This window comes from Bombina bombina, chromosome 3 (assembly GCF_027579735.1).
Source record: "Bombina bombina isolate aBomBom1 chromosome 3, aBomBom1.pri, whole genome shotgun sequence".
NCBI classification, from domain to species: Eukaryota; Metazoa; Chordata; class Amphibia; order Anura; family Bombinatoridae; genus Bombina; species Bombina bombina.
The window spans coordinates 93,989,473-94,015,650 of record NC_069501.1 but is presented as its reverse complement, the minus strand read 5'-3'; the positions used below and the strand labels follow the sequence as shown (position 1 = coordinate 94,015,650).

Sequence of the window (26,178 nt, the reverse complement as noted above, 5' to 3'; positions counted from 1 at the left end):
CCGTGGACAGACTACACTTAACAGGAGAAATCACATTTATTTTTTGCAAGGCTTTGCTTTAGCTAAAGCAGGGGTGTCAAACTCATTTGAGCTGCGGGCCATTGTTCCATACAAGTACAAATCATGTGGGCAGCATATCTTGTCATTGCTAAACACAGCAGTGGCGTTTGCTATAACTGTATGCATTTCACTTAATCTGGCTTCATGAACGCAACCTAATGCTTTTAAGAAGGTGACACACACGCTTCATCCGATTGCTCTCCCAGATAAAACAAATATAAATATATATATATATATATATATATATATAAAATATTTATACATTAAATATAAAAGTATGTGATTTTAGTTAAAGAGAAAATTATGGAAAGGAATGGGCAAAAATGATGCGTGAAATAAGTGCTGCCATAGTAATGAACACATATAAAGAAGTGCTGCATGTGTCAAATTATTATGCACTTATCTGTGTTTGTCTTTTTTTTTTTAACAATGAGGCTTTTTAAAGTTTCAGGGGTTTTAATGATCTCGCTACCGTAGCGCAGCTGCTCACTATACGACGAGTGAATCCAAATCCCAGAAACAAAAGTGATACAGAGAGCTGAATGGAGGCTGCAGGCATGTGCAACCTTAAAGGGACACTGTACCCAAAAAAATTATTTTGTGATTCAGATTGAGCATGAAATATTAAGCAACTTTCTAATTTACTCCTATTATCAAATTTTCTTCATTCTCTTGGTATCTTTATTTGAAATGCAAGAATGTAAGTTTAGATGCCGGCCCATTTTTGGTGAACAACCTGGGTTGTCCTTGCTGATTGGTGGATAAATTCATCCACCAATAAAAAATTGCTGTCCAGAGTACTGAAACCAAAAAAAAAGCTTAGATGCCTTCTTTTTCAAATAATGATAGCAAGAGAACGAAGAAAATTTGATAATAGGAGTAAATTAGAAAGTTGCTTAAAATTGCATGTTCAATCTGAATCACAAAAGAAAATTTTTGGGTACAGTGTCCCTTTAACTGTAAGCATGCTTGCTTTTTAAAGGGACAGTCAACACCAAAACTGTTATTGTTTTAAAAGATAGATACAATCTTTACTACCCATTCCCAAGCTTTGCACAACCAACATTGTGATATTAATTTACTTTATAACATTTAAACCTCTAAATTTCTGTCTGTTTCTAAGCCACTACAGACAGCCTCTTAATCACATGCTTTTTTATTTGCTTTTCACAACAGGAGACTGCAAGTTCATGTGGCCATATAGATAGCATTGTGCTCACGCCCGTGGGTTGTGGATGACACTGCACAAATTGGCTAAAATGTAAGTCAATAGATAATAGCCATGTGATCAGGGGGCTGTCAAAAGAGGCTTAGATATAAGGTAATCAGAGAGGTAAAAAGTATATTAATATAACTGTTGGCTGTGCAAAACTAGGGAATGGGTAATAAAGGGATTATCTATCATTTTCAACAATAACATTTTGGAGTTAACTGTCACTTTAAGTAATAAGCATTTTATAATTCTTTTTCATGGAGGTGCTGTGGGCTACAAAAATTAGGTCGTGGGCCGCATGAGGTCCACAGGCTGCCAGTTTGAGACCCCTAATCTAAAGCATATCTATCTGCAAAATACTTGCTGTGTATGGAGACTATTGCTATGCATACCTCACTATTACTTTGGGGCTTTGGTACTCTCTTTTTTGGAGGAGATTTCTCTTCAGCAGAACTGTCATCATCTGAGGTACTAGCCAATCTCTGTACCCTGCGGCGTATGGAGCTGCGGCTAGGAGGCTGGAGATTATTTCCTGCATTCTCTGTCCAATCTGAGTACTCACTGGAAGATTCACTATATAAACAAGCACAGTTGGGGGGGATGTCAGATTGACCATCAAATTCTAGTAGAAACATTATAAAAATATGCACTTTTTAATAATAGGTTTAATATTTCAAAAGGAACATGAAAGCTACAAACACTATAATGCATTGAATATAGCAGTATTATCTGTCTCACCGTAGAAATGTTTAAAGAAAAACTAGTGGTAGGGCAGAAAAACACATTATTAAGATAAGTAAGCAAAGTTCCTAAGCACAATCTAGCTAATTTAGTTTAAACAAGTGGCAAATAAAAGCAGTTCAGAGAAGCAGGGATAGGAAAGTTAAAATTAAACTTGCACAATTTAGATAGAACATGTCATTTTTAGACACTTTTAAATTCACTTCTATTTTTAAATGTGTTTTGTTCTCTTAGTATCCCTTGTTGAAAAAGAATATGCACATATCCTACACTAGTGGGAGCTAGCTGCTGATTGGTGCCTGAATGCATTTGTCTCTTGTGATTGGCTAACTATATGTGTTCAGTAGCTGCCACTAGGGCATTGCTGTTCCTTTAGCAAAAGATAACAAGGAAATTAAGCAAATTTTATAATAAAAGTAAATTGGAAAGTTGTATAAAATTGTATGTTCTATCCAAATCATGAAAGAAAATGTTGTGGTTTCCTGTCCCTTTAAGTGAATGTGCAACCTACAGCGACAAAGGTTTGTCTGATATGTGCTCACAGCAAACAGTGTGGTGTAGCCACAAAAAGTGAGGAGAGAGCACACTGAACAATTGGCCAAATACAGTCAACTGCCCGGGCACGGCTTCAGTATAAACAAAGGGAGGCTATGTATGCCAGCTTTATCCAAAGCAGAAGCTTAAAATGGCTAGTGAGATGGGTCTTTATTGGATTTTTCTTTTTTTTTTTTTTAAATGTTGGTCTTTCTCCATATAGTTTAAAAAGACAAAAAAAAAAAAAAATCCTTTATGATTCATTTATAGCACACAAATTTATAATTATTTTATCAAATTTGCTTTGTTCTGTTGGTAACCTTTGTTGAAAAAGCATACCTAGGTATGACTGGGAGCTAGCTACTTATTGGTGGCTGCACATATAAGCCTCTTGTGATTGGCTTACCCATGTGTTCAGTTAGCTTACAGTAGTGCAGTGCTGCTCCTTCAATAAAGGATAGCAAGAGAATGAAGCAAAACTGATAAATAAATTGGGGAGTTGTTTACAAATGTATGCTCTAACTCACTGGTTTTCAAACCTGTCCTCAGGCCTCCCCAACAGGCCAGGTTTTCAGGATTACCTTGAATGAGAGCAGGTAAAATAACTAGGTTTACTGATCAGCTGATTATTTCATCTGTGCTCCAGTTCAGATAGTCTCAATAACCTGACCTGTTGGGAAGGCCTGAGGACAGGTTTGAAAACCAGTGCTCTAACTGAATCAGAGAGTCCACGATCCATTACACATTGAAAACAAAATGTATGCTTACCTGATAAATGTCTTTCTTTACGGACATGGAGAGTTCACAACGTCATTCCAAATACTAGTGGGATATCCAACTCCTGGCCAGCAGGATGCTGCAAAGAGTACCCCAGCAAAGCTGTTAAGTGTAACTGCCTTACCCATAACCCCCAGTCATTCAGCCGAAGGAAATGGAAATAAAAACACAAGGGTGAAAAGGTGCCTGAGGTTTACTCAAAAAAACTGCCAAACTATAATGAAAAACAGAGGGCGGGTCGTGGACTCTCTATGTCCGGAAACAAAGAAATTTATCAGGTAAGCATAAATTTCGTTTTCTTTCCTATGACATGGAGAGTCAACGTCGTCATTCCAATTACTAGTGGGAACCAATACTCAAGCTAGAGGACATGGAATGAACAGGGAGGGAGAAAAAAAAAAGGCGGGAGGGAGAAAAAAAAAAGGCAGGAGGACCTAAACAGAAGGCACCACCACTTGAAGAACCTTTCTCCCAAGAGAGGCCTCAGCAGAGGCAAAAGTATCAAATTTGTAGAATTTGGAAAAAGTATCCCACCAAGTAGCCGCCTTGCAAATCTGTTCCACAGAAGCTTCATTTTTAAAGCCCGAGAGGAGCAGACAGCCTTAGTGGAATAAGCCGTAATTCTCTCAGGAGGCTGCTCTCCAGCAGTCTCATAAGCTAACCGAATCAGACTTCTCAACCAAAGAGATAGAGTAGTAGAAGTGGCCTTCTGACCCTTACACTTTCCAGAGAAAACAAGAAAAAACAGAATTTATGCTTACCTGATAAATTACTTGCTCTTGCGGTGTATCCAGTCCACGGCTTCATCCTTTACTTGTGGGATATTCTCATTCCCTACAGGAAGTGGCAAAGAGAGCACACAGCAGAGCTGTCCATATAGCTCCCCCTCTAGCTCCACCCCCCAGTCATTCGACCAAAGGTTAGGAAGAAATAGGAGAAACCATAGGGTGCAGTGGTGACTGTAGTTTAAACAAAAAATGTTTTACCTGACTTAAATGCCAGGGCGGGCCGTGGACTGGATACACCACAAGAGTAAGTAATTTATCAGGTAAGCATAAATTCTGTTTTCTCTTGCAAGGTGTATCCAGTCCACGGCTTCATCCTTTACTTGTGGGATACCAATACCAAAGCTTTAGGACACGGATGAAGGGAGGGAACAAGACAGGTACCTTAAACGGAAGGCACCACTGCTTGCAAAACCTCTCCCCCAAAAATAGCCTCCGAAGAAGCAAAAGTATCGAATTTGTAAAATTTGGCAAAAGTATGCAGTGAAGACCAAGTCGCTGCCTTACAAATCTGTTCAACAGAAGCCTCATTTGTGAAAGCCCATGTGGAAGCCACTGCTCTGGTAGAATGAGCAGTAATTCTTTCAGGAGGCTGCTGGCCAGCAGTCTCATAGGCCAAAAGGATGATGCTTTTCAGCCAAAAGGAAAGAGGTAGCAGTCGCTTTCTGACCTCTCCTCTTACCAGAATAGATAACAAACAAGGAAGATGTTTGTCTGAAATCCTTAGTTGATTGTAAATAGAACTTTAAAGCACGAACTACATCAAGATTGTGTAATAGACATTCCTTCTTCGAAGAAGGATTAGGACATAGAGAAGGAACAACTATTTCCTGGTTAATATTCTTGTTAGAAACAACTTTAGGAAGAAAACCAGGCTTGGTACGCAAAACTACATTATCTGCGTGGAACACCAGGTAAGGTGAATCACACTGTAAGGCAGATAATTCTGAAACTCTTCGAGCAGAAGAGATAGCTACTAAAAACAAAACTTTCCAAGATAGCAGCTTAATATCTATGGAATGTAAAGGTTCAAACGGAACCCCTTGAGGAACTGAAAGGACTAGATTTAGACTCCAAGGCGGAGCCACAGGTTTATAGACAGGCTTGATTTTGACTAAAGCCTGAGCAAACGCTTGAACGTCTGGTACCTCTGCCAGACGCTTGTGTAAAAGGAAAGACAGAGCGGATATTTGTCCTTTTAAGGAACTAGCTGACAAACCTTTCTCCAATCCTTCTTGGAGAAAGGACAATATCCTGGGAATCCTAATCTTAATCCATGAGTAGCCCTTGGATTCACATCAACAAAGATATTTCCGCCATATCTTATGGTAGATTTTCCTGGTGACAGGCTTTCTAGCCTGAATCAGAGTATCTATAACTGACTCAGAGAACCCACGCTTTGATACAATTAAGCGTTCAACAGTCAGACGTAGAGAAACTAGATTTGGATGCTTGAACGGACCCTGTATTAGAAGATCCTGCCTCATTGGCAGTGTCCATGGTGGGACAGATGACATGTCCACTAGGTCTGCATGCCAAGTCCTGCGTGGCCACGCAGGCACTATCAGAATCACCGAAGCCTTCTCCTGCTTGATTCTGGCAACCAGACGCGGGAGGAGAGGAAACGGTGGAGAAACATAAGCCAGATTGAAGGACCTGGACCCGTAGAGAGGAAGTTTGGCGTTCTGACGGGACGCCATCAGATCCAATTCTGGAGTTCCCCATAGCTTAGTCAGCTGGGCAAATACCTCCGGGTGGAGTTCCCACTCCCCCAGGTGAAAAGTCTGACGACTTAGAAAATCCGCCTCCCAGTTGTCTACTCCTGGGATGTGAATTGCTGAGAGATGGCAGGAGTGATCCTCCGCCCACCTGATTATTTTGGTTACTTCCGTCATCGCTAGGGAACTCTTTGTTCCCCCCTGATGATTGACGTAAGCTACAGTCGTGAACCTGAGGAACTGATGATGATCTTTGTGGATAGGGATATGCAGGTACGCATCCTTTAGATCCACGGTAGTCATATATTGACCTTCCTGGATCATAGGTAAGATTGTCCTAATGGTCTCCATCTTGAATGATGGGACTCTGAGGAATCTGTTTAGAATTTTTAGATCCAGGATTGGTCTGAAAGTTCCTTCTTTTTTGGGAACCACAAACAGGTTTGAGTAAAAACCCAGACCTTGTTCTGCAATTGGAACTGGGTATATCACTCCCATCGTATGTAGATCTTCTACACAGCGTAAGAACACCTCTTTCTTTGTCTGGTCTGTAGAATTCTAGAAGATATCCCTGGAAAACAATCTCTAATGCCCAGGGATCGTGAACACATCTCTTGCCCAGGCCTGAGCGAAGAGAGATAGTCTGCCCCCTACTAGATCCGGTCCCGGATCGGGGGCTACCCCTTCATGCTGTCTTGGTAGCAGCTGCAGGCTTTTTGGCCTGTTTACCCTTGTTCCAGCCCTGGTAAGGCTTCCAGGTTGCCTTGGGCTGTGAAGAGTTACCCTCTTGCTTTGCAGCTGTAGAGGCTGAAGCCGGACCGCTCCTGAAGTTACGAAAGGAACGAAAATTAGCTTTGTTTCTAGCCTTAAAGGGCTTGTCCTGAGGGAGAGCATGGCCCTTTCCCCAGTGATTTCTGAAATAATCTCTTTCAATTCTGGCCCGAAAAGGGTCTTTCCCTTGAAAGGGATATTTAATAATTTGGATTTTGACGACAAATCGGCCGACCATGACTTGAGCCAAAGCACTCTGCGCGCCATAATGGCGAAACCTGAATTTTTTGATGCTAACTTAGCTAATTGCAAGGCGGCGTCTGTGATAAAAGAATTAGCTAGCTTTAGAGCCTTAATTCTATCCATAATTTCGTCATATGAGGTCTCCGTCTGGAGCGATTCCTCCAGCACCTCAAACCAGAAAGCCGCTGCAGTAGTTACAGGAATAATGCAGGCAATAGGTTGGAGAAGAAAACCTTTTTGAACAAAAATTTTCTTAAGTAAACCTTCTAATTTTTTTATCCATAGGATCTTTAAAAGCACAACTGTCTTCAATTGGTATGGTTGTGCGCTTAGCAAGTGAAGAAACAGCCCCCTCTACCTTAGGGACCGTCTGCCATCCAGAGTGGCTAATACCTCCCTGAGCAATACGCGGAGGTGTTCCAGTTTAAATTTAAACGCTAATGAATCTGACTCTGCCTGATGAGAAACCTTTCCTGAGTCGGAAATTTCTCCCTCAGACATCAAATCCCTCACCCCCACTTCGGAGTGTTGTTAGGGTACATCAGATAAGGCTACCAAAGCTTCAGACTGCTCATAATCTGTTCTTAAAACAGAGCTATCGCGCTTTGCAGGAAAAACTGGCAGTTTGGATAGAAAGGCCGCAAGGGAATTATCCATGACTGTCGCTAGTTGTTGCAATGTAATAGGGGCAGACGCACTAGAGGTACTAGGCATCGCTTGAGCGGGCGTAACTGGTTGTGACACATGGGGAGAGGTAGGCGGACTATCCTCATTACCTTCAGTCTGAGAATCATCTAGGGCCACACTTTTAAGTGCAACAATATGATCTTTAAAGTGTATAGACATTAGTGCAATTGGGACACATTCTGAGAGGAGGTTCCACCATGGCTTCTGAACACATTGAACAAGGATTTTCCTTAGTGTCAGACATGTTTAAGAGACTAGTATTATACACAAGCAGGCTTGGAAAACACTTTAATCAAATAAAAAACACAATTTGAAAAAAACGTTACTGTGCCTTTAAGAAATAAAAAGAGCACACAATTTTACAAAACAGTGAAAAATGCACCAATCCTTTTGAAATTTTCACAGTATGTACCTAAGGCTTTAATATGATTGCACAGCAAGTTTCAGAACGATTAACCCCTTTAATGCCCAAACCGGAGCAGCCTAAAGCCAACAACCGGTTAATTAACTACAGCACCTTGCCACAACTTACTGCTGTGGCCCTACCTGCCCTTAGGGATCAGTTTTGGGGAAAATAAAGCAGCTGGACCCTCCATGTGAAGCAGCATGAAACAGACTTTCAATTCTAACTGCGCATCTGAGGCACGAAATTAGGCCCCTCCCACTCCACTCCGGAGTTGTGAGGCCTACCAAAATCACTTCTAAGTGACTAAATTTATGCCATGTGGATAATAACCCCAGAAAAACACTCCAAAGTGCTTAAAAGGTGTCTCCAACGAGTATTTCTTAAATAATCGATTGCTCAGCATTAGTGTCAACCAGCCTATTTAGTCCTGTCATGTAAGCATTCAATTCTATACTAAGTCTCAGAACATAGCTTACCCTCCCCACATGGGGATCTTGTCAGTCTTCTAGCATTATCTCAGTCTTGTCTAGAAATAAATGACTGAACATACCTCATTGCAGTCAAGCCTGCAAACTGTTCCCCCCAACTGAAGTTTTCTGCTACTACTCAGTCCTGTGTGGGAACAGCAGTGGATTTTAGTTACAACATGCTAAAATCATTTTCCTCTCAGCAGAATTCTTCATCACTTTTCTGCTAGAGAGTAAATAGTACAAACCGGTACCATTTAAAAATAACAAACTCTTGATTGAAGATATAAAACTACAAATCTAACACCACATTCACTTTACCCTCCCGTAGAGAGACCCTAATGCTTAGAGCCGGCAAAGAGAATGACTGGGGGGTGGAGCTAGAGGGGGAGCTATAGGGACAGCTCTGCTGTGTGCTCTCTTTGCCACTTCCTGTAGGGAATGAGAATATCCCACAAGTAAAGGATGAAGCCGTGGACTGGATACAACTTGCAAGAGAAAAGGGCAGAAGTCTGTCGAAAATCTTTAGTAGCTTGTAAGAACTTTGAGCCGGCACAACATCCAAGTTATGCAAAAGACATTCCTTATGAGAAGGATTAGGACAAAAAGGAGGAACTACAATTTCCTGATTAATGTTTCAATCCGACACTACCTTAGGGAGAAAACATAATTTATGCTTACCTGATAAATTCCTTTCTTCTGTAGTGTGATCAGTCCACGGGTCATCATTACTTCTGGGATATTACTCCTCCCCAACAGGAAGTGCAAGAGGATTCACCCAGCAGAGCTGCATATAGCTCCTCCCCCCTACGTCACTCCCAGTCATTCGACCAAGGACCAACGAGAAAGGAAAAGCCAAGGGTGAAGTGGTGACTGGAGTATAAATTAAAAAATATTTACCTGCCTTAAAAACAGGGCGGGCCGTGGACTGATCACACTACAGAAGAAAGGAATTTATCAGGTAAGCATAAATTATGTTTTCTTCTGTTAAGTGTGATCAGTCCACGGGTCATCATTACTTCTGGGATACCAATACCAAAGCAAAAGTACACGGATGACGGGAGGGATAGGCAGGCTCTTTATACAGAAGGAACCACTGCCTGAAGAACCTTTCTCCCAAAAATAGCCTCCGATGAAGCAAAAGTGTCAAATTTGTAAAATTTGGAAAAAGTATGAAGCGAAGACCAAGTTGCAGCCTTGCAAATCTGTTCAACAGAGGCCTCATTCTTGAAGGCCCAAGTGGAAGCCACAGCTCTAGTAGAATGAGCTGTAATTCTTTCAGGAGGCTGCTGTCCAGCAGTCTCATAAGCTAAACGAATTATGCTACGAAGCCAAAAAGAAAGAGAGGTAGCGGAAGCTTTTTGACCTCTCCTCTGCCCAGAGTAAATGACAAACAGAGAAGACGTTTGTCGAAATTCCTTAGTTGCCTGTAAGTAAAATTTTAGAGCACGGACTACATCCAGGTTGTGCAGTAGACGTTCCTTCTTTGAAGAAGGATTTGGGCATAAAGAAGGAACAACAATCTCTTGATTGATATTCCTGTTAGTAACTACCTTAGGTAAGAACCCAGGTTTAGTACGCAGGACTACCTTATCCGAATGAAAAATCAAATAAGGAGAATCACAATGTAAGGCTGATAATTCAGAGACTCTTCGAGCCGAGGAAATAGCCATTAAAAATAGAACTTTCCAAGATAACAACTTTATATCAATGGAATGAAGGGGTTCAAACGGAACGCCCTGTAAAACATTAAGAACAAGGTTTAAACTCCATGGTGGAGCAACCGTTTTAAACACAGGCTTAATCCTGGTCAAAGCCTGACAAAAAGCCTGGACGTCAGGAACTTCTGACAGACGTTTGTGTAACAGAATGGACAGAGCTGAGATCTGTCCCTTTAATGAACTAGCAGATAAACCCTTTTCTAAACCTTCTTGTAGAAAAGACAATATCCTAGGAATCCTAACCTTACTCCAAGAGTAACCTTTGGATTCACACCAATATAGGTATTTACGCCATATCTTATGGTAAATCTTTCTGGTAAAAGGTTTCCTAGCCTGTATTAAGGTATCAATAACTGACTCAGAAAACCCACATCTTGATAAAAACAGAATTTATGTTTACCTGATAAATTGCTTTCTCCAACGGTGTGTCCGGTCCACGGCGTCATCCTTACTTGTGGGATATTCTCTTCCCCAACAGGAAATGGCAAAGAGCCCAGCAAAGCTGGTCACATGATCCCTCCTAGGCTCCGCCTACCCCAGTCATTCGACCGACGTTAAGGAGGAATATTTGCATAGGAGAAACCATATGATACCGTGGTGACTGTAGTTAAAGAAAATAAATTATCAGACCTGATTAAAAAACCAGGGCGGGCCGTGGACCGGACACACCGTTGGAGAAAGCAATTTATCAGGTAAACATAAATTCTGTTTTCTCCAACATAGGTGTGTCCGGTCCACGGCGTCATCCTTACTTGTGGGAACCAATACCAAAGCTTTAGGACACGGATGAAGGGAGGGAGCAAATCAGGTCACCTAAATGGAAGGCACCACGGCTTGCAAAACCTTTCTCCCAAAAATAGCCTCAGAAGAAGCAAAAGTATCAAACTTGTAAAATTTGGTAAAAGTGTGCAGTGAAGACCAAGTCGCTGCCCTACATATCTGATCAACAGAAGCCTCGTTCTTGAAGGCCCATGTGGAAGCCACAGCCCTAGTGGAATGAGCTGTGATTCTTTCAGGAGGCTGCCGTCCGGCAGTCTCGTAAGCCAATCTGATGATGCTTTTAATCCAAAAAGAGAGAGAGGTAGAAGTTGCTTTTTGACCTCTCCTGTTACCAGAATAAACAACAAACAAGGAAGATGTTTGTCTAAAATCCTTTGTAGCATCTAAATAGAATTTTAGAGCGCGAACAACATCCAAATTGTGCAACAAACGTTCCTTCTTCGAAACTGGTTTCGGACACAAAGAAGGCACGACTATCTCCTGGTTAATGTTTTTGTTAGAAACAACTTTTGGAAGAAAACCAGGTTTAGTACGTAAAACCACCTTATCTGCATGGAACACCAGATAAGGAGGAGAAAACTGCAGAGCAGATAATTCTGAAACTCTTCTAGCGGAAGAAATTGCAGCCAAAAACAAAACTTTCCAAGATAATAACTTAATATCAACGGAATGTAAGGGTTCAAACGGAACCCCCTGAAGAACTGAAAGAACTAAGTTGAGACTCCAAGGAGGAGTCAAAGGTTTGTAAACAGGCTTGATTCTAACCAGAGCCTGAACAAAGGCTTGAACATCTGGCACAGCTGCCAGCTCTTTGTGAAGTAACACAGACAAGGCAGAAATCTGTCCCTTCAAGGAACTTGCAGATAATCCTTTCACCAATCCCTCTTGAAGAAAGGATAGAATCCTAGGAATCTTTACCTTGTCCCAAGGGAATCCTTTAGATTCACACCAACAGATATATTTTTTCCATATTTTGTGGTAAATTTTTCTAGTTACAGGCTTTCTGGCCTGAACAAGAGTATCAATAACAGAATCTGAGAACCCTCGCTTTGATAAGATCAAGCGTTCAATCTCCAAGCAGTCAGCTGGAGTAGGACCAGATTCGGATGTTCGAACGGACCTTGAACAAGAAGGTCTCGTCTCAAAGGTAGCTTCCATGGTGGAGCCGATGACATATTCACCAGATCTGCCTACCAAGTCCTGCGTGGCCACGCAGGAGCTATCAAGATCACCTACGCCCTCTCCTGATTGATCCTGGCTACCAGCCTGGGGATGAGAGGAAACGGCGGGAATACATAAGCTAGGTTGAAGGTCCAAGGTGCTACTAGTGCATCTACTAGAGTCGCCTTGGGATCCCTGGATCTGGACCCGTAGCAAGGAACCTTGAAGTTCTGACGAGAGGCCATCAGATCCATGTCTGGAATGCCCCACAGTTGAGTGATTTGGGCAAAGATTTCCGGATGGAGTTCCCACACCCCCGGATGCAATGTCTGACGACTCAGAAAAACAGAATTTATGCTTACCTGATAAATTACTTTCTCCAACGGTGTGTCCGGTCCACGGCTTCATCCTTACTTGTGGGATATTCTCTTCCCCAACAGGAAATGGCAAAGAGTCCCAGCAAAGCTGGTCACATGATCCCTCCTAGGCTCCGCCCACCCCAGTCATTCGACCGACGGACAGGAGGAAATATATATAGGAGAAACCATATGATACCGTGGTGACTGTAGTTAGAGAAAATAATTCATCAGACCTGATTAAAAAACCAGGGCGGGCCGTGGACCGGACACACCGTTGGAGAAAGTAATTTATCAGGTAAGCATAAATTCTGTTTTCTCCAACATTGGTGTGTCCGGTCCACGGCTTCATCCTTACTTGTGGGAACCAATACCAAAGCTTTAGGACACGGATGAAGGGAGGGAGCAAATCAGGTCACCTAAATGGAAGGCACCACGGCTTGCAAAACCTTTCTCCCAAAAATAGCCTCCGAAGAAGCAAAAGTATCAAATTTGTAAAATTTGGCAAAAGTGTGCAGTGAAGACCAAGTCGCTGCCTTACATATCTGGTCAACAGAAGCCTCGTTCTTGAAGGCCCATGTGGAAGCCACAGCCCTAGTGGAGTGAGCTGTGATTCTTTCAGGAGGCTGCCGTCCGGCAGTCTCATAAGCCAATCGGATAATGCTTTTAAGCCAAAAGGAAAGAGAGGTAGAAGTCGCTTTTTGACCTCTCCTTTTACCAGAATAAACAACAAACAAGGAAGATGTTTGTCTGAAATCTTTAGTAGCCTCTAAATAGAATTTTAGAGCACGGACTACGTCCAAATTGTGTAACAAACGTTCCTTCTTTGAAACTGGATTCGGACACAAAGAAGGTACAACTATCTCCTGGTTAATATTTTTGTTGGAAACAACTTTCGGAAGAAAACCAGGCTTAGTACGCAAAACCACCTTATCTGCATGGAACACCAGATAGGGCGGAGAACACTGCAGAGCAGATAACTCTGAAACTCTTCTAGCAGAAGAAATTGCAACCAAAAACAAAAATTTCCAAGATAATAATTTAATATCTACGGAATGTAAGGGTTCAAACGGAACCCCTTAAAGAACTGAAAGAACTAGATTTAGACTCCAGGGAGGAGTCAAAGGTCTGTAAACAGGCTTGATCCTAACCAAAGCCTGAACAAATGCTTGAACATCTGGCACAGCTGCCAGTCTTTTGTGAAGTAAAACAGATAAAGCAGAGATCTGTCCCTTCAGAGAACTTGCAGATAATCCTTTCTCCAAACCTTCTTGTAGAAAGGATAGAATCTTAGGAATTTTTATCTTGTTCCATGGGAATCCTTTAGATTCACACCAACAGATATATTTTTTTCCATATTTTATGGTAAATTTTTCTAGTTACAGGCTTTCTAGCCTGAATCAGAGTATCTATTACAGAATCTGAAAACCCACGCTTTGATAAAATCAAGCGTTCAATCTCCAACCCGTCAGTTGGAGGGAAACCAGATTCGGATGTTCGAATGGACCCTGAACAAGAAGGTCCTGTCTCAAAGGTAGCTTCCATGGTGGAGCCGATGACATATTGACCAGGTCTGCATACCAAGTCCTGCGTGGCCACGCAGGAGCTATCAAGATCACCGAGGCCCTCTCCTGATTGATCCTGGCTACCAGCCTGGGGATGAGAGGAAACGGTGGGAATACATAAGCTAGGTTGAAGGTCCAAGGTGCTACTAGTGCATCTACTAGGGTCGCCTTGGGATCCCTGGATCTGGACCCGTAGCAAGGAACCTTGAAGTTCTGACGAGACGCCATCAGATCGATGTCTGGAATGCCCCATAATTGAGTTATTTGGGCAAAGATTTCCGGATGGAGTTCCCACTCCCCCGGATGGAATGTCTGACAACTCAGAAAATCCGCTTCCCAATTTTCCACTCCTGGGATGTGGATCGCAGACAAGTGGCAGGAGTGATCCTCCGCCCATTGAATTATCTTGGTCACTTCTTTCATCGCCAGGGAAGTCCTTGTTCCCCCCTGATGATTGATATATGCAACGGTCGTCATGTTGTCTGACTGAAACCTTATGAATTTGGCCTTTGCTAGTTGAGGCCAAGCTCTGAGAGCATTGAATATCGCTCTCAGTTCCAGAATGTTTATCGGGATAAGAGACTCTTCCCGAGACCATAGACCCTGAGCTTTCAGGGATTCCCAGACCGCGCCCCAGCCCACTAGGCTGGCGTCGGTCGTGACAATGACCCACTCTGGTCTGCGGAAGCTCATTCCCTGTGACAGATTGTCCAGGGTCAGCCACCAACGGAGTGAATCTCTGGTCTTTTGATCTACTTGAATCGTCGGAGACAAGTCTGTATAATCCCCATTCCACTGTCTGAGCATGCACAGTTGTAATGGTCTTAGATGAATTCGTGCAAAAGGAACTATGTCCATTGTTGCAACCATCAATCCTATTACTTCCATGCACTGCGCTATGGAAGGACGAGGAACAGAATGAAGTACTTGACAAGAGCTTAGAAGTTTTGATTTTCTGACCTCTGTCAGAAAAATCCTCATTTCTAAGGAATCTATTATTGTTCCCAAGAAGGGAACTCTTGTTGACGGGGACAGAGAACTTTTTTCTTTGTTCACCTTCCATCCGTGAGATCTGAGAAAGGCTAGGACGATGTCCGTATGAGCCTTTGCTTTTGACAGGGACGACGCTTGAATCAGGATGTCGTCCAAGTAAGGTACTACTGCAATGCCCCTTGGTCTTAGAACCGCTAGAAGGGACCCTAGTACCTTTGTGAAAATCCTTGGAGCAGTGGCTAATCCAAATGGAAGTGCCACAAACTGGTAATGCTTGTCCAGAAAAGCGAACCTTAGGAACTGATGATGTTCCTTGTGGATAGGAATATGTAGGTACGCATCCTTTAAATCCACGGTAGTCATAAATTGATTTTCCTGGATAGTAGGTAGGATCGTTCGAATAGTTTCCATTTTGAACGATGGTACCCTGAGAAATTTGTTTAGGATCTTTAGATCCAAAATTGGTCTGAATGTTCCCTCTTTTTTGGGAACTATGAACAGATTGGAATAAAATCCCATTCCTTGTTCTCTTATTGGAACTGGATGTATCACTCCCATCTTTAACAGGTCTTCTACACAATGTAAGAATGCCTGTCTCTTTATTTGGTTTGAAGATAATTGAGACCTGTGGAACCTTCCCCTTGGGGGTAGTTCCTTGAATTCCAGGAGATAACCTTGAGAAACTATTTCTAGCGCCCAAGGATCCTGAACATCTCTTGCCCAAGCCTGAGCAAAGAGAGAAAGTCTGCCCCCCACTAGATCCGGTCCCGGATCGGGGGCTATCCCTTCATACTGTTTTGGTAGCAGTGGTAGGCTTCTTGGCCTGCTTACCCTTGTTCCAGCCTTGCATTGGTTTCCAGGCTGGTTTGGGTTGTGAAGTATTACCCTCTTGCTTAGAGGATACAGAATTAGAGACTGGTCCGTTTCTGCGAAAGGGACGAAAATTAGGCTTATTATTAGCCTTAAAAGACCTATCCTGTGGGAGGGCGTGGCCCTTTCCCCCAGTGATGTCTGAAATAATCTCTTTCAAATCAGGTCCAAATAATGTTTTACCTTTGAAAGGAATGTTAAGCAATTTTGTCTTGGAAGACACATCCGCTGACCAAGACTTTAGCCAAAGCACTCTGCGCGCCACGACAGCAAACCCTGAATTTTTCGCCGCTAATCTAGCTAATTGCAAAGCGGCATCTAAAACAAAAGAGTTAGCCAATTTAAGTGCTTGAACTCTGTCCATATTCTTTACTGAGCGATTTTTCTAGTTCCTCGAACCAGAAACACGCTGCCGTAGTGACAGGAACAATGCATGAAATTGGTTGTAGAAGGTAACCTTGCTGTACAAAAATCTTTTTAAGCAAACCCTCTAATTTCTTATCCATAGGATCTTTGAAAGCACAACTATCTTCGATAGGAATAGTAGTGCGTTTGTTTAGAGTAGAAACCGCCCCCTCGACCTTGGGGACTGTCTGCCATAAGTCCTTTCTGGGGTCGACTATAGGAAATAATTTCTTAAATATAGGGGGGGAACAAAAGGTATGCCGGGCCTTTCCCACTCTTTATTTACTATGTCCGCCACCCGCTTGGGTATAGGAAAAGCGTCGGGGGGCACCGGAACCTCTAGGAACTTGTCCATCTTACATAATTTCTCTGGAATGACCAAATTGTCAAAATCATCCAGAGTAGATAACACCTCCTTAAGCAGTGCGCGGAGATGTTCTAATTTAAATTTAAATGTCACAACATCAGGTTCAGCTTGATGAGAATTTTTTCCTGAATCTGAAATTTCTCCATTAGACAAAACCTCCCTCATGGCCCCTTGAGATTGGTGTGAGGGTATGTCAGAACAGTTATCATCAGCGTCCTCTTGCTCTTCAGTGTTTAAAACAGAGCAATCGCGCTTTCTCTGATAAGTAGGCATTTTGGATAAAAGATTTGCTATGGAGTTATCCATTACAGCCGTTAATTGTTGCATGGTAATAAGTATTGGCGCACTAGATGTACTAGGGGCCTCCTGTGTGGGCATAACTGGTGTAGACACAGTAGGGGATGATGTAGTATCATGTTTACTCCCCTCATTTGAGGAATCATCTTGGGCAATATCATTATCTGTTGCAATACTGTCCTTACTTTGTTTGGACACTATGGCACAATTATCACATAAATTTAAATGGGGAGACACATTGGCTTTCATACATATAGAACATAGCTTATCTGATGGTACAGACATGTTAAACAGGCTTAAACTTGTCAACAAAGCACAAAAAACGTTTTAAAATAAAACCGTTACTGTCACTTTAAATTTCAAACTGAAAACACTTTATTACTGAATATGTGAAAAAGTATGAAGGAATTGTTCAAAATTCACCAAAATTTCACCACAGTGTCTTAAAGCATTAAAAGTATTGCACACCAAATTTCAGAGCTTTAACCCTTAAATTAACGGAACCGGAGCCGTTTTTACATTTAACCCCTATACAGTCCCAGAATGAGGCTCTGTCTATAACTAGAAAGGCCCCCATCTGAAAAAGGTGTCCAACACAGTGCCTGCCGTTTTTCTAAACGTTCCCCAAGATTATAATACCAATAATTAGTTAGAATCTGCATAATATGCCTAGTAAAGCAATTGTTTTAGCCCAGAAAAATGTCTACCAGTTTTTAAGCCCTTTTTGAAGCCCTTTATTCTTTTATGTTTAACTAAGAAAATGGCTTACTGGTCCCCATGAGGGGAAATGACAGCCTTCCAGCATTACATGGTCTTGTTAGAAATATGGCTAGTCATACCTTAAGCAGAAAAGACTGCTAACTGTTTCCCCCAACTGAAGTTACTTCATCTCAACAGTCCTGTGTGGAAACAGCAATTGATTTCAGTTACTGTCTGCTAAAATCATCTTCCTCTTACAAACAGAAATCTTCATCATTTTCTGTTTCAGAGTAAATAGTACATACCAGCACTATTTTAAAATAACAAACACTTGATAGAAGAATAAAACTACATTTAAACACCAAAAAACTCTTAACCATCTCCGTGGAGATGTTGCCTGTGCAACGGCAAAGAGAATGACTGGGGTGGGCGGAGCCTAGGAGGGATCATGTGACCAGCTTTGCTGGGACTCTTTGCCATTTCCTGTTGGGGAAGAGAATATCCCACAAGTAAGGATGAAGCCGTGGACCGGACACACCAATGTTGGAGAAATCCGCTTCCCAAGTTTCCACTCCTGGGATGTGGATTGCAGACAGGTGGCAGGAGCGAGTCTCCGCCCATTGAATGATTTTGGTCACTTCTTCCATCGCCAGGGAACTCCTTGTTCCCCCCTGATGGTTGATGTACGCAACAGTCGTCATGTTGTCTGATTGAAACCGTATGAACTTGGCCCTCGCTAGCTGAGGCCAAGCCTTGAGAGCATTGAATATCGCTCTCAGTTCCAGAATATTTATCGGTAGAAGAGATTCTTCCCGAGACCAAAGACCCTGAGCTTTCAGGGATCCCCAGACCGCGCCCCAGCCCATCAGACTGGCGTCGGTCGTGACAATGACCCACTCTGGTCTGCGGAAGGTCACCCCTTGTGACAGGTTGTCCAGGGACAGCCACCAACGGAGTGAGTCTCTGGTCCTCTGATTTACTTGTATCTTCGGAGACAAGTCTGTATAGTCCCCATTCCACTGACTGAGCATACACAATTGAAATGGTCTTAGATGAATGCGCGCAAAAGGAACTATGTCCATTGCCGCTACCATCAAACCTATCACTTCCATGCACTGCGCTATGGAAGGAAGAGGAACGGAAGGAAGTATCCGACAAGAGTTTAGAAGTTTTGTTTTTCTGGTCTCTGTCAGAAAAATCCTCATTTCTAAGGAGTCTATTATTGTTCCCAAGAAGGGAACTCTTGTCGACGGAGATAGAGAACTCTTTTCCACGTTCACTTACCATCCGTGAGATCCGAGAAAGGCCAGGACTATGTCCGTGTGAGCCTTTGCTTGAGGAAGGGACGACGCTTGAATCAGAATGTCGTCCAAGTAAGGTACTACAGCAATGCCCCTTGGTCTTAGCACCGCCAGAAGGGACCCTAGTACCTTTGTGAAAATCCTTGGAACAGTGGCTAATCCGAAAGGAAGCGCCACGAACTGGTAATGCTTGTCCAGGAATGCGAACCTTAGGAACCGATGATGTTCCTTGTGGACAGGAATATGTAGATACGCATCCTTTAAATCCACCGTGGTCAAGAATTGACCTTCCTGGATGGAAGGATTGTTCGAATGGTTTCCATTTTGGACGATGGAACCTTGAGAAACTTGTTTAGGATCTTGAGATCTAAGATTGGTCTGAACGTTCCCTCTTTTTTGGGAACTACGAACAGATTGGAGTAGAACCCCATCCCTCGTTCTTTTAATGGAACAGGATGAATCACTTCCAGAAGATAACCTTGGAAGACTATTTCTAGCGCCCAAGGATCCAGAACATCTCTTGCCCAAGCCTGAGTGAAGAGAGAGAGTCTGCCCCCCACCAAATCCGGTCCCGGATCGGGGGCCCGCATCTCATGCTGTCTTGGGAGCAGTGGCAGGTTTCTTGGCCTGCTTTCCTTTGTTCCAGCCTTGCCTTGGTCTCCAGGCTGGATTGGCTTGAGAAGTATTACCCTCCTGCTTAGAGGACGTAGCACTTGGGGCTGGTCCGTTTCTGCGAAAGGGACGAAAATTAGGTTTATTTTTGGCCTTGAAAGACCTATTCTGAGGAAGGGCGTGGCCCTTGCCCCCAGTGATATCAGAGATAAACTCTTTCAAGTCAGGGCCAAACAGTGTTTTCCCCTTGAAAGGAATGTCAAACAATTTGTTCTTGGAAGACGCATCCGCTGACCAAGATTTTAACCAAAGCGCTGTGCGCGCCACAATAGCAAACCCAGAATTTTTCGCCGCTAACCTAGCCAATTGCAAGGTGGCGTCTAGGGTGAAAGAATTAGCCAATTTAAGAGCACGAATTCTGTCCATAATCTCCTCATAAGAAGAAGAATTACTAATAATCGCCTTTTCTAGCTCATCGCACCAGAAACACGCGGCTGTAGTGACAGGGACAATGCATGCAATTGGTTGTAGAAGGTAACCTTGCTGAACAAACATCTTTTTTAGCAAACCTTCTAATTTTTTATCCATAGGATCTTGGAAAGCACAACTATCTTCTATGGGTATAGTGGTGCGCTTGTTTAGAGTAGAAACCGCCCCCTCGACCTTGGGGACTGTCTGCCATAAGTCCTTTCTGGGGTCGACTATAGGAAACAATTTTTTAAATATGGGGGGAGGTACGAAAGGTACACCGGGCCTGTCCCATTCTTTATTAACAATGTACGCCACCCGCTTGAGTATAGGAAAAGCTTCGGGGGGCCCCGGGGCCTCTAGGAACTTGTCCATTTTACATAGTGTTTCTGGAATGACCAGATAATCACAATCATCCAAATTGGATAACACCTCCTTAAGCAGAGCGCGGAGATGTTCCAACTTAAATTTAAAAGTAATCACATCAGGTTCAGCTTGTTGAGAAATTTTTCCTGAATCTGAAATTTCTCCCTCAGACAAAACCTCCCTGGCCCCCTCAGACTGGTGTAGGGGCCCTTCAGAAACAATATCATCAGCGTCCTCATGCTCTTCAGTATTTTCTAAAACAGAGCAGTCGCGCTTTCGCTGATAAGTGGGCATATTGGCTAAAATGTTTTTGATAGAATTATCCATTACAGCCGTTAATTGTTGCATAGTAAGGAGTATTGGCGCGCTAGATGTACTAGGGGCCTCCTGTATGGGCAAAACTGGTGTAGACGAAGGAGGGGATGATGCAGTACCATGCTTACTCCCCTCACTTGAGGAATCATCTTGGGCATCATTTTTACTAAATTTTTTATGACATAAATCACATCTATTTAAATGAGAAGGAACCTTGGCTTCCCCACAGTCAGAACACAATCTATCTGGTAGTTCAGACATGTTAAACAGGCATAAACTTGATAACAAAGCACAAAAAACGTTTTAAAATAAAACCGTTACTGTCACTTTAAATTTTAAACTGAACACACTTTATTACTGCAATTGCGAAAAAGTATGAAGGAATTGTTCACCACAGTGTCTTAAAGCCTTAAAAGTATTGCACACCAAATTTGGAAGCTTTAACCCTTAAAATAACGGAACCGGAGCCGTTTTTATATTTAACCCCTTTACAGTCCCTGGAATCTGCTTTGCTGAGACCCAACCAAGCCCAAAGGGGAATACGATACCAAATAATGCCTTCAGAAAGACTTTTCTATGTATCAGAGCTCCACACACATGCAGCTGCATGTCATGCTGTTCTCAAAAACAAGTGCGCCATACCGGCGCGAAAATGAGGCTCTGACTATGATTAGGGAAAGCCCCAATAGAATAAAGTGTCTAAAACAGTGCCTGCCGATATTATTTTACAAAAAATACCCAGATTAAATGATTCCTCAAGGCTAAATATGTGTAAATATGATCGATTTAGCCCAGAAAATGTCTACAGTCTTAATAAGCCCTTGTGAAGCCCTTATTTACTGTGTGAATAAAAATGGCTTACCGGATCCCATAGGGAAAATGACAGCTTCCAGCATTACATCGTCTTGTTAGAATGTGTCATACCTCAAGCAGCAAAAGACTGCTCACTGTTCCCCCAACTGAAGTTAATTCCTCTCAACAGTCCTGTGTGGAACAGCCATGGATTTTAGTAACGGTTGCTAAAATCATTTTCCTCATACAAACAGAAATCTTCATCTCTTTTCTGTTTCAGAGTAAATAGTACATACCAGCACTATTTTAAAATAACAAACTCTTGATTGAATAATAAAAACTACAGTTAAACACTAAAAAACTCTAAGCCATCTCCGTGGAGATGTTGCCTGTACAACGGCACAGAGAATGACTGGGGTAGGCGGAGCCTAGGAGGGATCATGTGACCAGCTTTGCTGGGCTCTTTGCCATTTCCTGTTGGGGAAGAGAATATCCCACAAGTAAGGATGACGCCGTGGACCGGACACACCTATGTTGGAGAAATCAAGCGTTCAATTTCCAAGCAGTCAGCTTCAGAGAAGTTAGATTTTGATGTTTGAAGGGACCCTGTATCAGAAGGTCCTGTTTCAGAGGTAGAGACCAAGGTGGACAGGATGACATGTCCACCAGGTCTGCATACCAAGTCCTGCGTGGCCACGCAGGTGCTATTAGAATCACTGATGCTCTCTCTTGTTTGATTCTGGCAATCAATCGAGGAAGCAACGGGAAGGGTGGAAACACGTAAGCCATCCTGAAGTCCCAAGGTGCTGTCAGAGCATCTATCAGGACTGCTCCTGGATCCCTGGATCTGGACCCGTAACGAGGAAGCTTGGCGTTCTGTCGAGACGCCATGAGATCTATCTCTGGTTTGCCCCAACGTCGCAGTATTTGGGCAAAGACCTCCGGATGAAGTTCCCACTCCCCCGGATGAAAAGTCTGACGACTTAAGAAATCCGCCTCCCAGTTCTCCACTCCCGGGATGTGGATTGCTGACAGGTGGCAAGAGTGAGACTCTGCCCAGAGAATTATCTTTGATACTTCCATCATAGCTAGGGAGCTTCTTGTCCCTCCCTGATGGTTGATGTAAGCTACAGTCGTGATGTTGTCCGACTGAAACCTGATGAACCCCCGAGTTGTCAACTGGGGCCAAGCCAGGAGGGCATTGAGAACTGCTCTCAATTCCAGAATGTTTATTGGCAGGAGACTCTCCTCCTGACTCCATTGTCCCTGAGCCTTCAGAGAATTCCAGACGGCACCCCAACCTAGAAGGCTGGCGTCTGTTGTTACAATTGTCCAGTCTGGTCTGCTGAATGGCATCCCCCTGGACAGATGTGGCCGAGAAAGCCACCATAGAAGAGAATTTCTGGTCTCTTGATCCAGATTCAGAGAAGGGGATAAGTCTGAGTAATCCCCATTCCACTGACTTAGCATGCACAGTTGCAGTGGTCTGAGGTGTAAGCGTGCAAAGGGTACTATGTCCATTGCCGCTACCATTAAGCCGATTACCTCCATGCATTGAGCCACTGACGGGTGTTGAATGGAATGTAGGGTGCGGCAAGCACTTTGAAGTCTTGTTAGCCTGTCCTCTGTCAGGTAAATCTTCATTTCTACAGAATCTATAAGAGTCCCCAGGAAGGGAACTCTTGTGAGTGGAACGAGTGAACTTTTCTTTTCGTTCACCTTCCATCCATGTGACCTTAGAAATGCCAGCACTAACTCTGTATGAGACTTGGCAGTTTGAAAGCTTGAAGCTTGTATCAGAATGTCGTCTAGGTATGGAGCTACCGAGATTCCCCGCGGTCTTAGTACCGCCAGAAGAGCACCCAGAACCTTTGTGAAGATTCTTGGAGCTGTAGCCAATCCGAATGGAAGAGCCACAAACTGGCAATGCCTGTCTAGGAAGGCAAACCTTAGGTACCGATAATGATCTTTGTGAATCGGTATGTGAAGGTAAGCATCTTTTAAATCTACAGTGGTCATGTACTGACCCTCTTGGATCATAGGTAAAATTGTCCGAATAGTCTCCATCTTGAACGATGGAACTCTTAGGAATTTGTTTAGGATCTTTAAGTCCAGGATTGGTCTGAAAGTTCCCTCTTTTTTGGGAACCACAAACAGATTTGAGTAAAACCCCTGTCCCTGTTCCGATCGTGGAACTGGATGGATTACTCCCATTAACAAGAGCTCTTGTACGCAGCGTAGAAACGCCTCTTTCTTTGTCTGGATTGTTGACAATCTTGACAGATGAAATCTCTCTCTTGGAGGAGAGTATTTGAAGTCCAGAAGGTATCCCTGAGATATTATCTCTAGCGCCCAGGGATCCTGGACATCTCTTGCCCAAGCCTGGGCGAAGAGAGAAAGTCTGCCCCCCACTAGATCCGATCCCGGATCGGGGGCCCTCAATTCATGCTGTTTTAGGGGCAGCAGCAGGTTTCCTGGCCTGCTTGCCCTTGTTCCAGGACTGGTTAGGTTTCCAGCCTTGTCTGTAGCGAGCAACAGCTCCTTCCTGTTTTGGTGCAGAGGAAGTTGATGCTGCTCCTGCTTTGAAATTACGAAAGGAACGAAAATTAGACTGTCTAGCCTTAACTTTGGCTTTGTCCTGAGGCAGGGCATGGCCTTTACCTCCTGTAATGTCAGCGATAATCTCTTTCAACCCGGGCCCGAATAAGGTCTGCCCTTTGAAAGGTATATTAAGCAATTTAGACTTAGAAGTAACATCAGCTGACCAGGATTTTAGCCACAGCGCCCTGCGTGCCTGAATGGCGAATCCTGAATTCTTCGCCGTAAGTTTAGTAAGATGTACTACGGCCTCCGAAATGAATGAATTAGCTAGTTTAAGGACTCTAAGCCTGTCCGTAATGTCGTCCAGAGTAGCTGAACCAATGTTCTCTTCCAGAGACTCAATCCAGAATGCCGCTGCAGCCGTGATCGGCGCAATGCATGCAAGGGGTTGCAATATAAAACCTTGTTGAACAAACATTTTCTTAAGGTAACCCTCTAACTTTTTATCCATTGGATCTGAAAAAGCACAGCTATCCTCCACCGGGATAGTGGTACGCTTAGCTAAGGTAGAAACTGCTCCCTCCACCTTAGGGACCGTTTGCCATAAGTCCCTTGTGGTGGCGTCTATTGGAAACATTTTTCTAAATATCGGAGGGGGTGAGAACGGCACACCGGGTCTATCCCACTCCTTAGTAACAATTTCAGTAAGTCTCTTAGGTATAGGAAAAACCTCAGTACTCGTCGGTACCGCAAAATATTTATCCAACCTACACATTTTCTCTGGTATTGCAACTGTGTTACAATCATTCAGAGCCGCTAACACCTCCCCTAGTAATACACGGAGGTTTTCCAGTTTAAATTTAAAATTTGAAATATCTGAATCCAGTCTGTTTGGATCAGAACCGTCACCCACAGAATGAAGTTCTCCGTCCTCATGTTCTGCCACCTGTGACGCAGTGTCTGACATGGCCCTAATATTATCAGCGCACTCTGTTCTCACCCCAGAGTGATCACGCTTACCTCTTAGTTCTGGTAATTTAGCCAAAACCTCAGTCATAACAGTAGCCATATCCTGTAATGTGATTTGTAATGGCCGCCCAGATGTACTCGGCGCTACAATATCACGCACCTCCCTCTGAGCGGGAGATGTAGGTACTGACACGTGAGGCGAGTTAGTCGGCATAACTCTCCCCTCGTTGTTTGGTGAAATTTGTTCAATTTGTACAGATTGACTTTTATTTAAAGTAGCATCAATACAGTTAGTACATAAATTTCTATTGGGCTCCACTTTGGCATTGCAACAAATGACACAGGTATCATCCTCTGAATCAGACATGTTTAACACACTAGCAAATAAACTTGCAACTTGGAAATACAATTCAATTAGAATAATATTAAAACGTACTGTGCCTTTAAGAAGCACAGAAGATCTATGACAGTTGAAAATTAATAAATTGAAACAGTTATAGCCTCAATCCTTGTAAACAACACAACTTTAGCAAAGGTTTAATCCCATTAGCAAAGATAACAAATTCTGAAAGCAGGAAACAAATTACAGAATAAACGTTTTTTATCTCAGTCAAACTACAATTCTCACAGCTCTGCTGAGAGAAATTACCTCCCTCAAAATAAGTTTTGAAGACCCCTGAGCTCTGTAGAGATGAACCGGATCATGCAGGGAATACAATGAGTTGCTGACTGAAATATTTGATGCGTAGTAAAAGCGCCAAAAAACGGCCCCTCCCCCTCACACACAGCAGTGAGGGAGAACAGAAACTGTCAGAAAACAGATTAAGCAACTGCCAAGTGGAAAATAGTGCCCAAACATTATTCACTCAGTACCTCAGTAAATGAAAACGATTTTACATTCCAGCAAAAACGTTAAACATAATCTCTAGTTATTAAACAGCTTTATGTATTTCTTACAGTGTAATTCTAGTGAAGTACCATTCCCCAGAATACTGAAGTGTAAAGTATACATACATGACATTATATCGGTATGGCAGGATTTTCTCATCAATTCCATTATCAGAAAATAAAAACTGCTACATACCTCTATGCAGATTCATCTGCCCGCTGTCCCCTGATCTGAAGTTTACCTCTCCTCAGATGGCCGAGAAACAGCAATATGATCTTAACTACTCCGGCTAAAATCATAACAAAAACT

At 43.0% G+C, this 26,178-nt stretch overlaps 1 protein-coding gene across 1 annotated transcript in view; it reads right to left on the bottom strand.

The window, feature by feature from the left end:
* Positions 1 to 26,178, bottom strand: part of BRWD1 (bromodomain and WD repeat domain containing 1) — a gene marked incomplete in the record, with an annotated part of 1,309,461 nt that overhangs the window by 621,626 nt on the left and 661,657 nt on the right. The window contains 1 exon segment of the mRNA XM_053705925.1: positions 1,666 to 1,846. Within this exon segment, the coding sequence (XP_053561900.1) occupies positions 1,666 to 1,846 (181 nt within the window).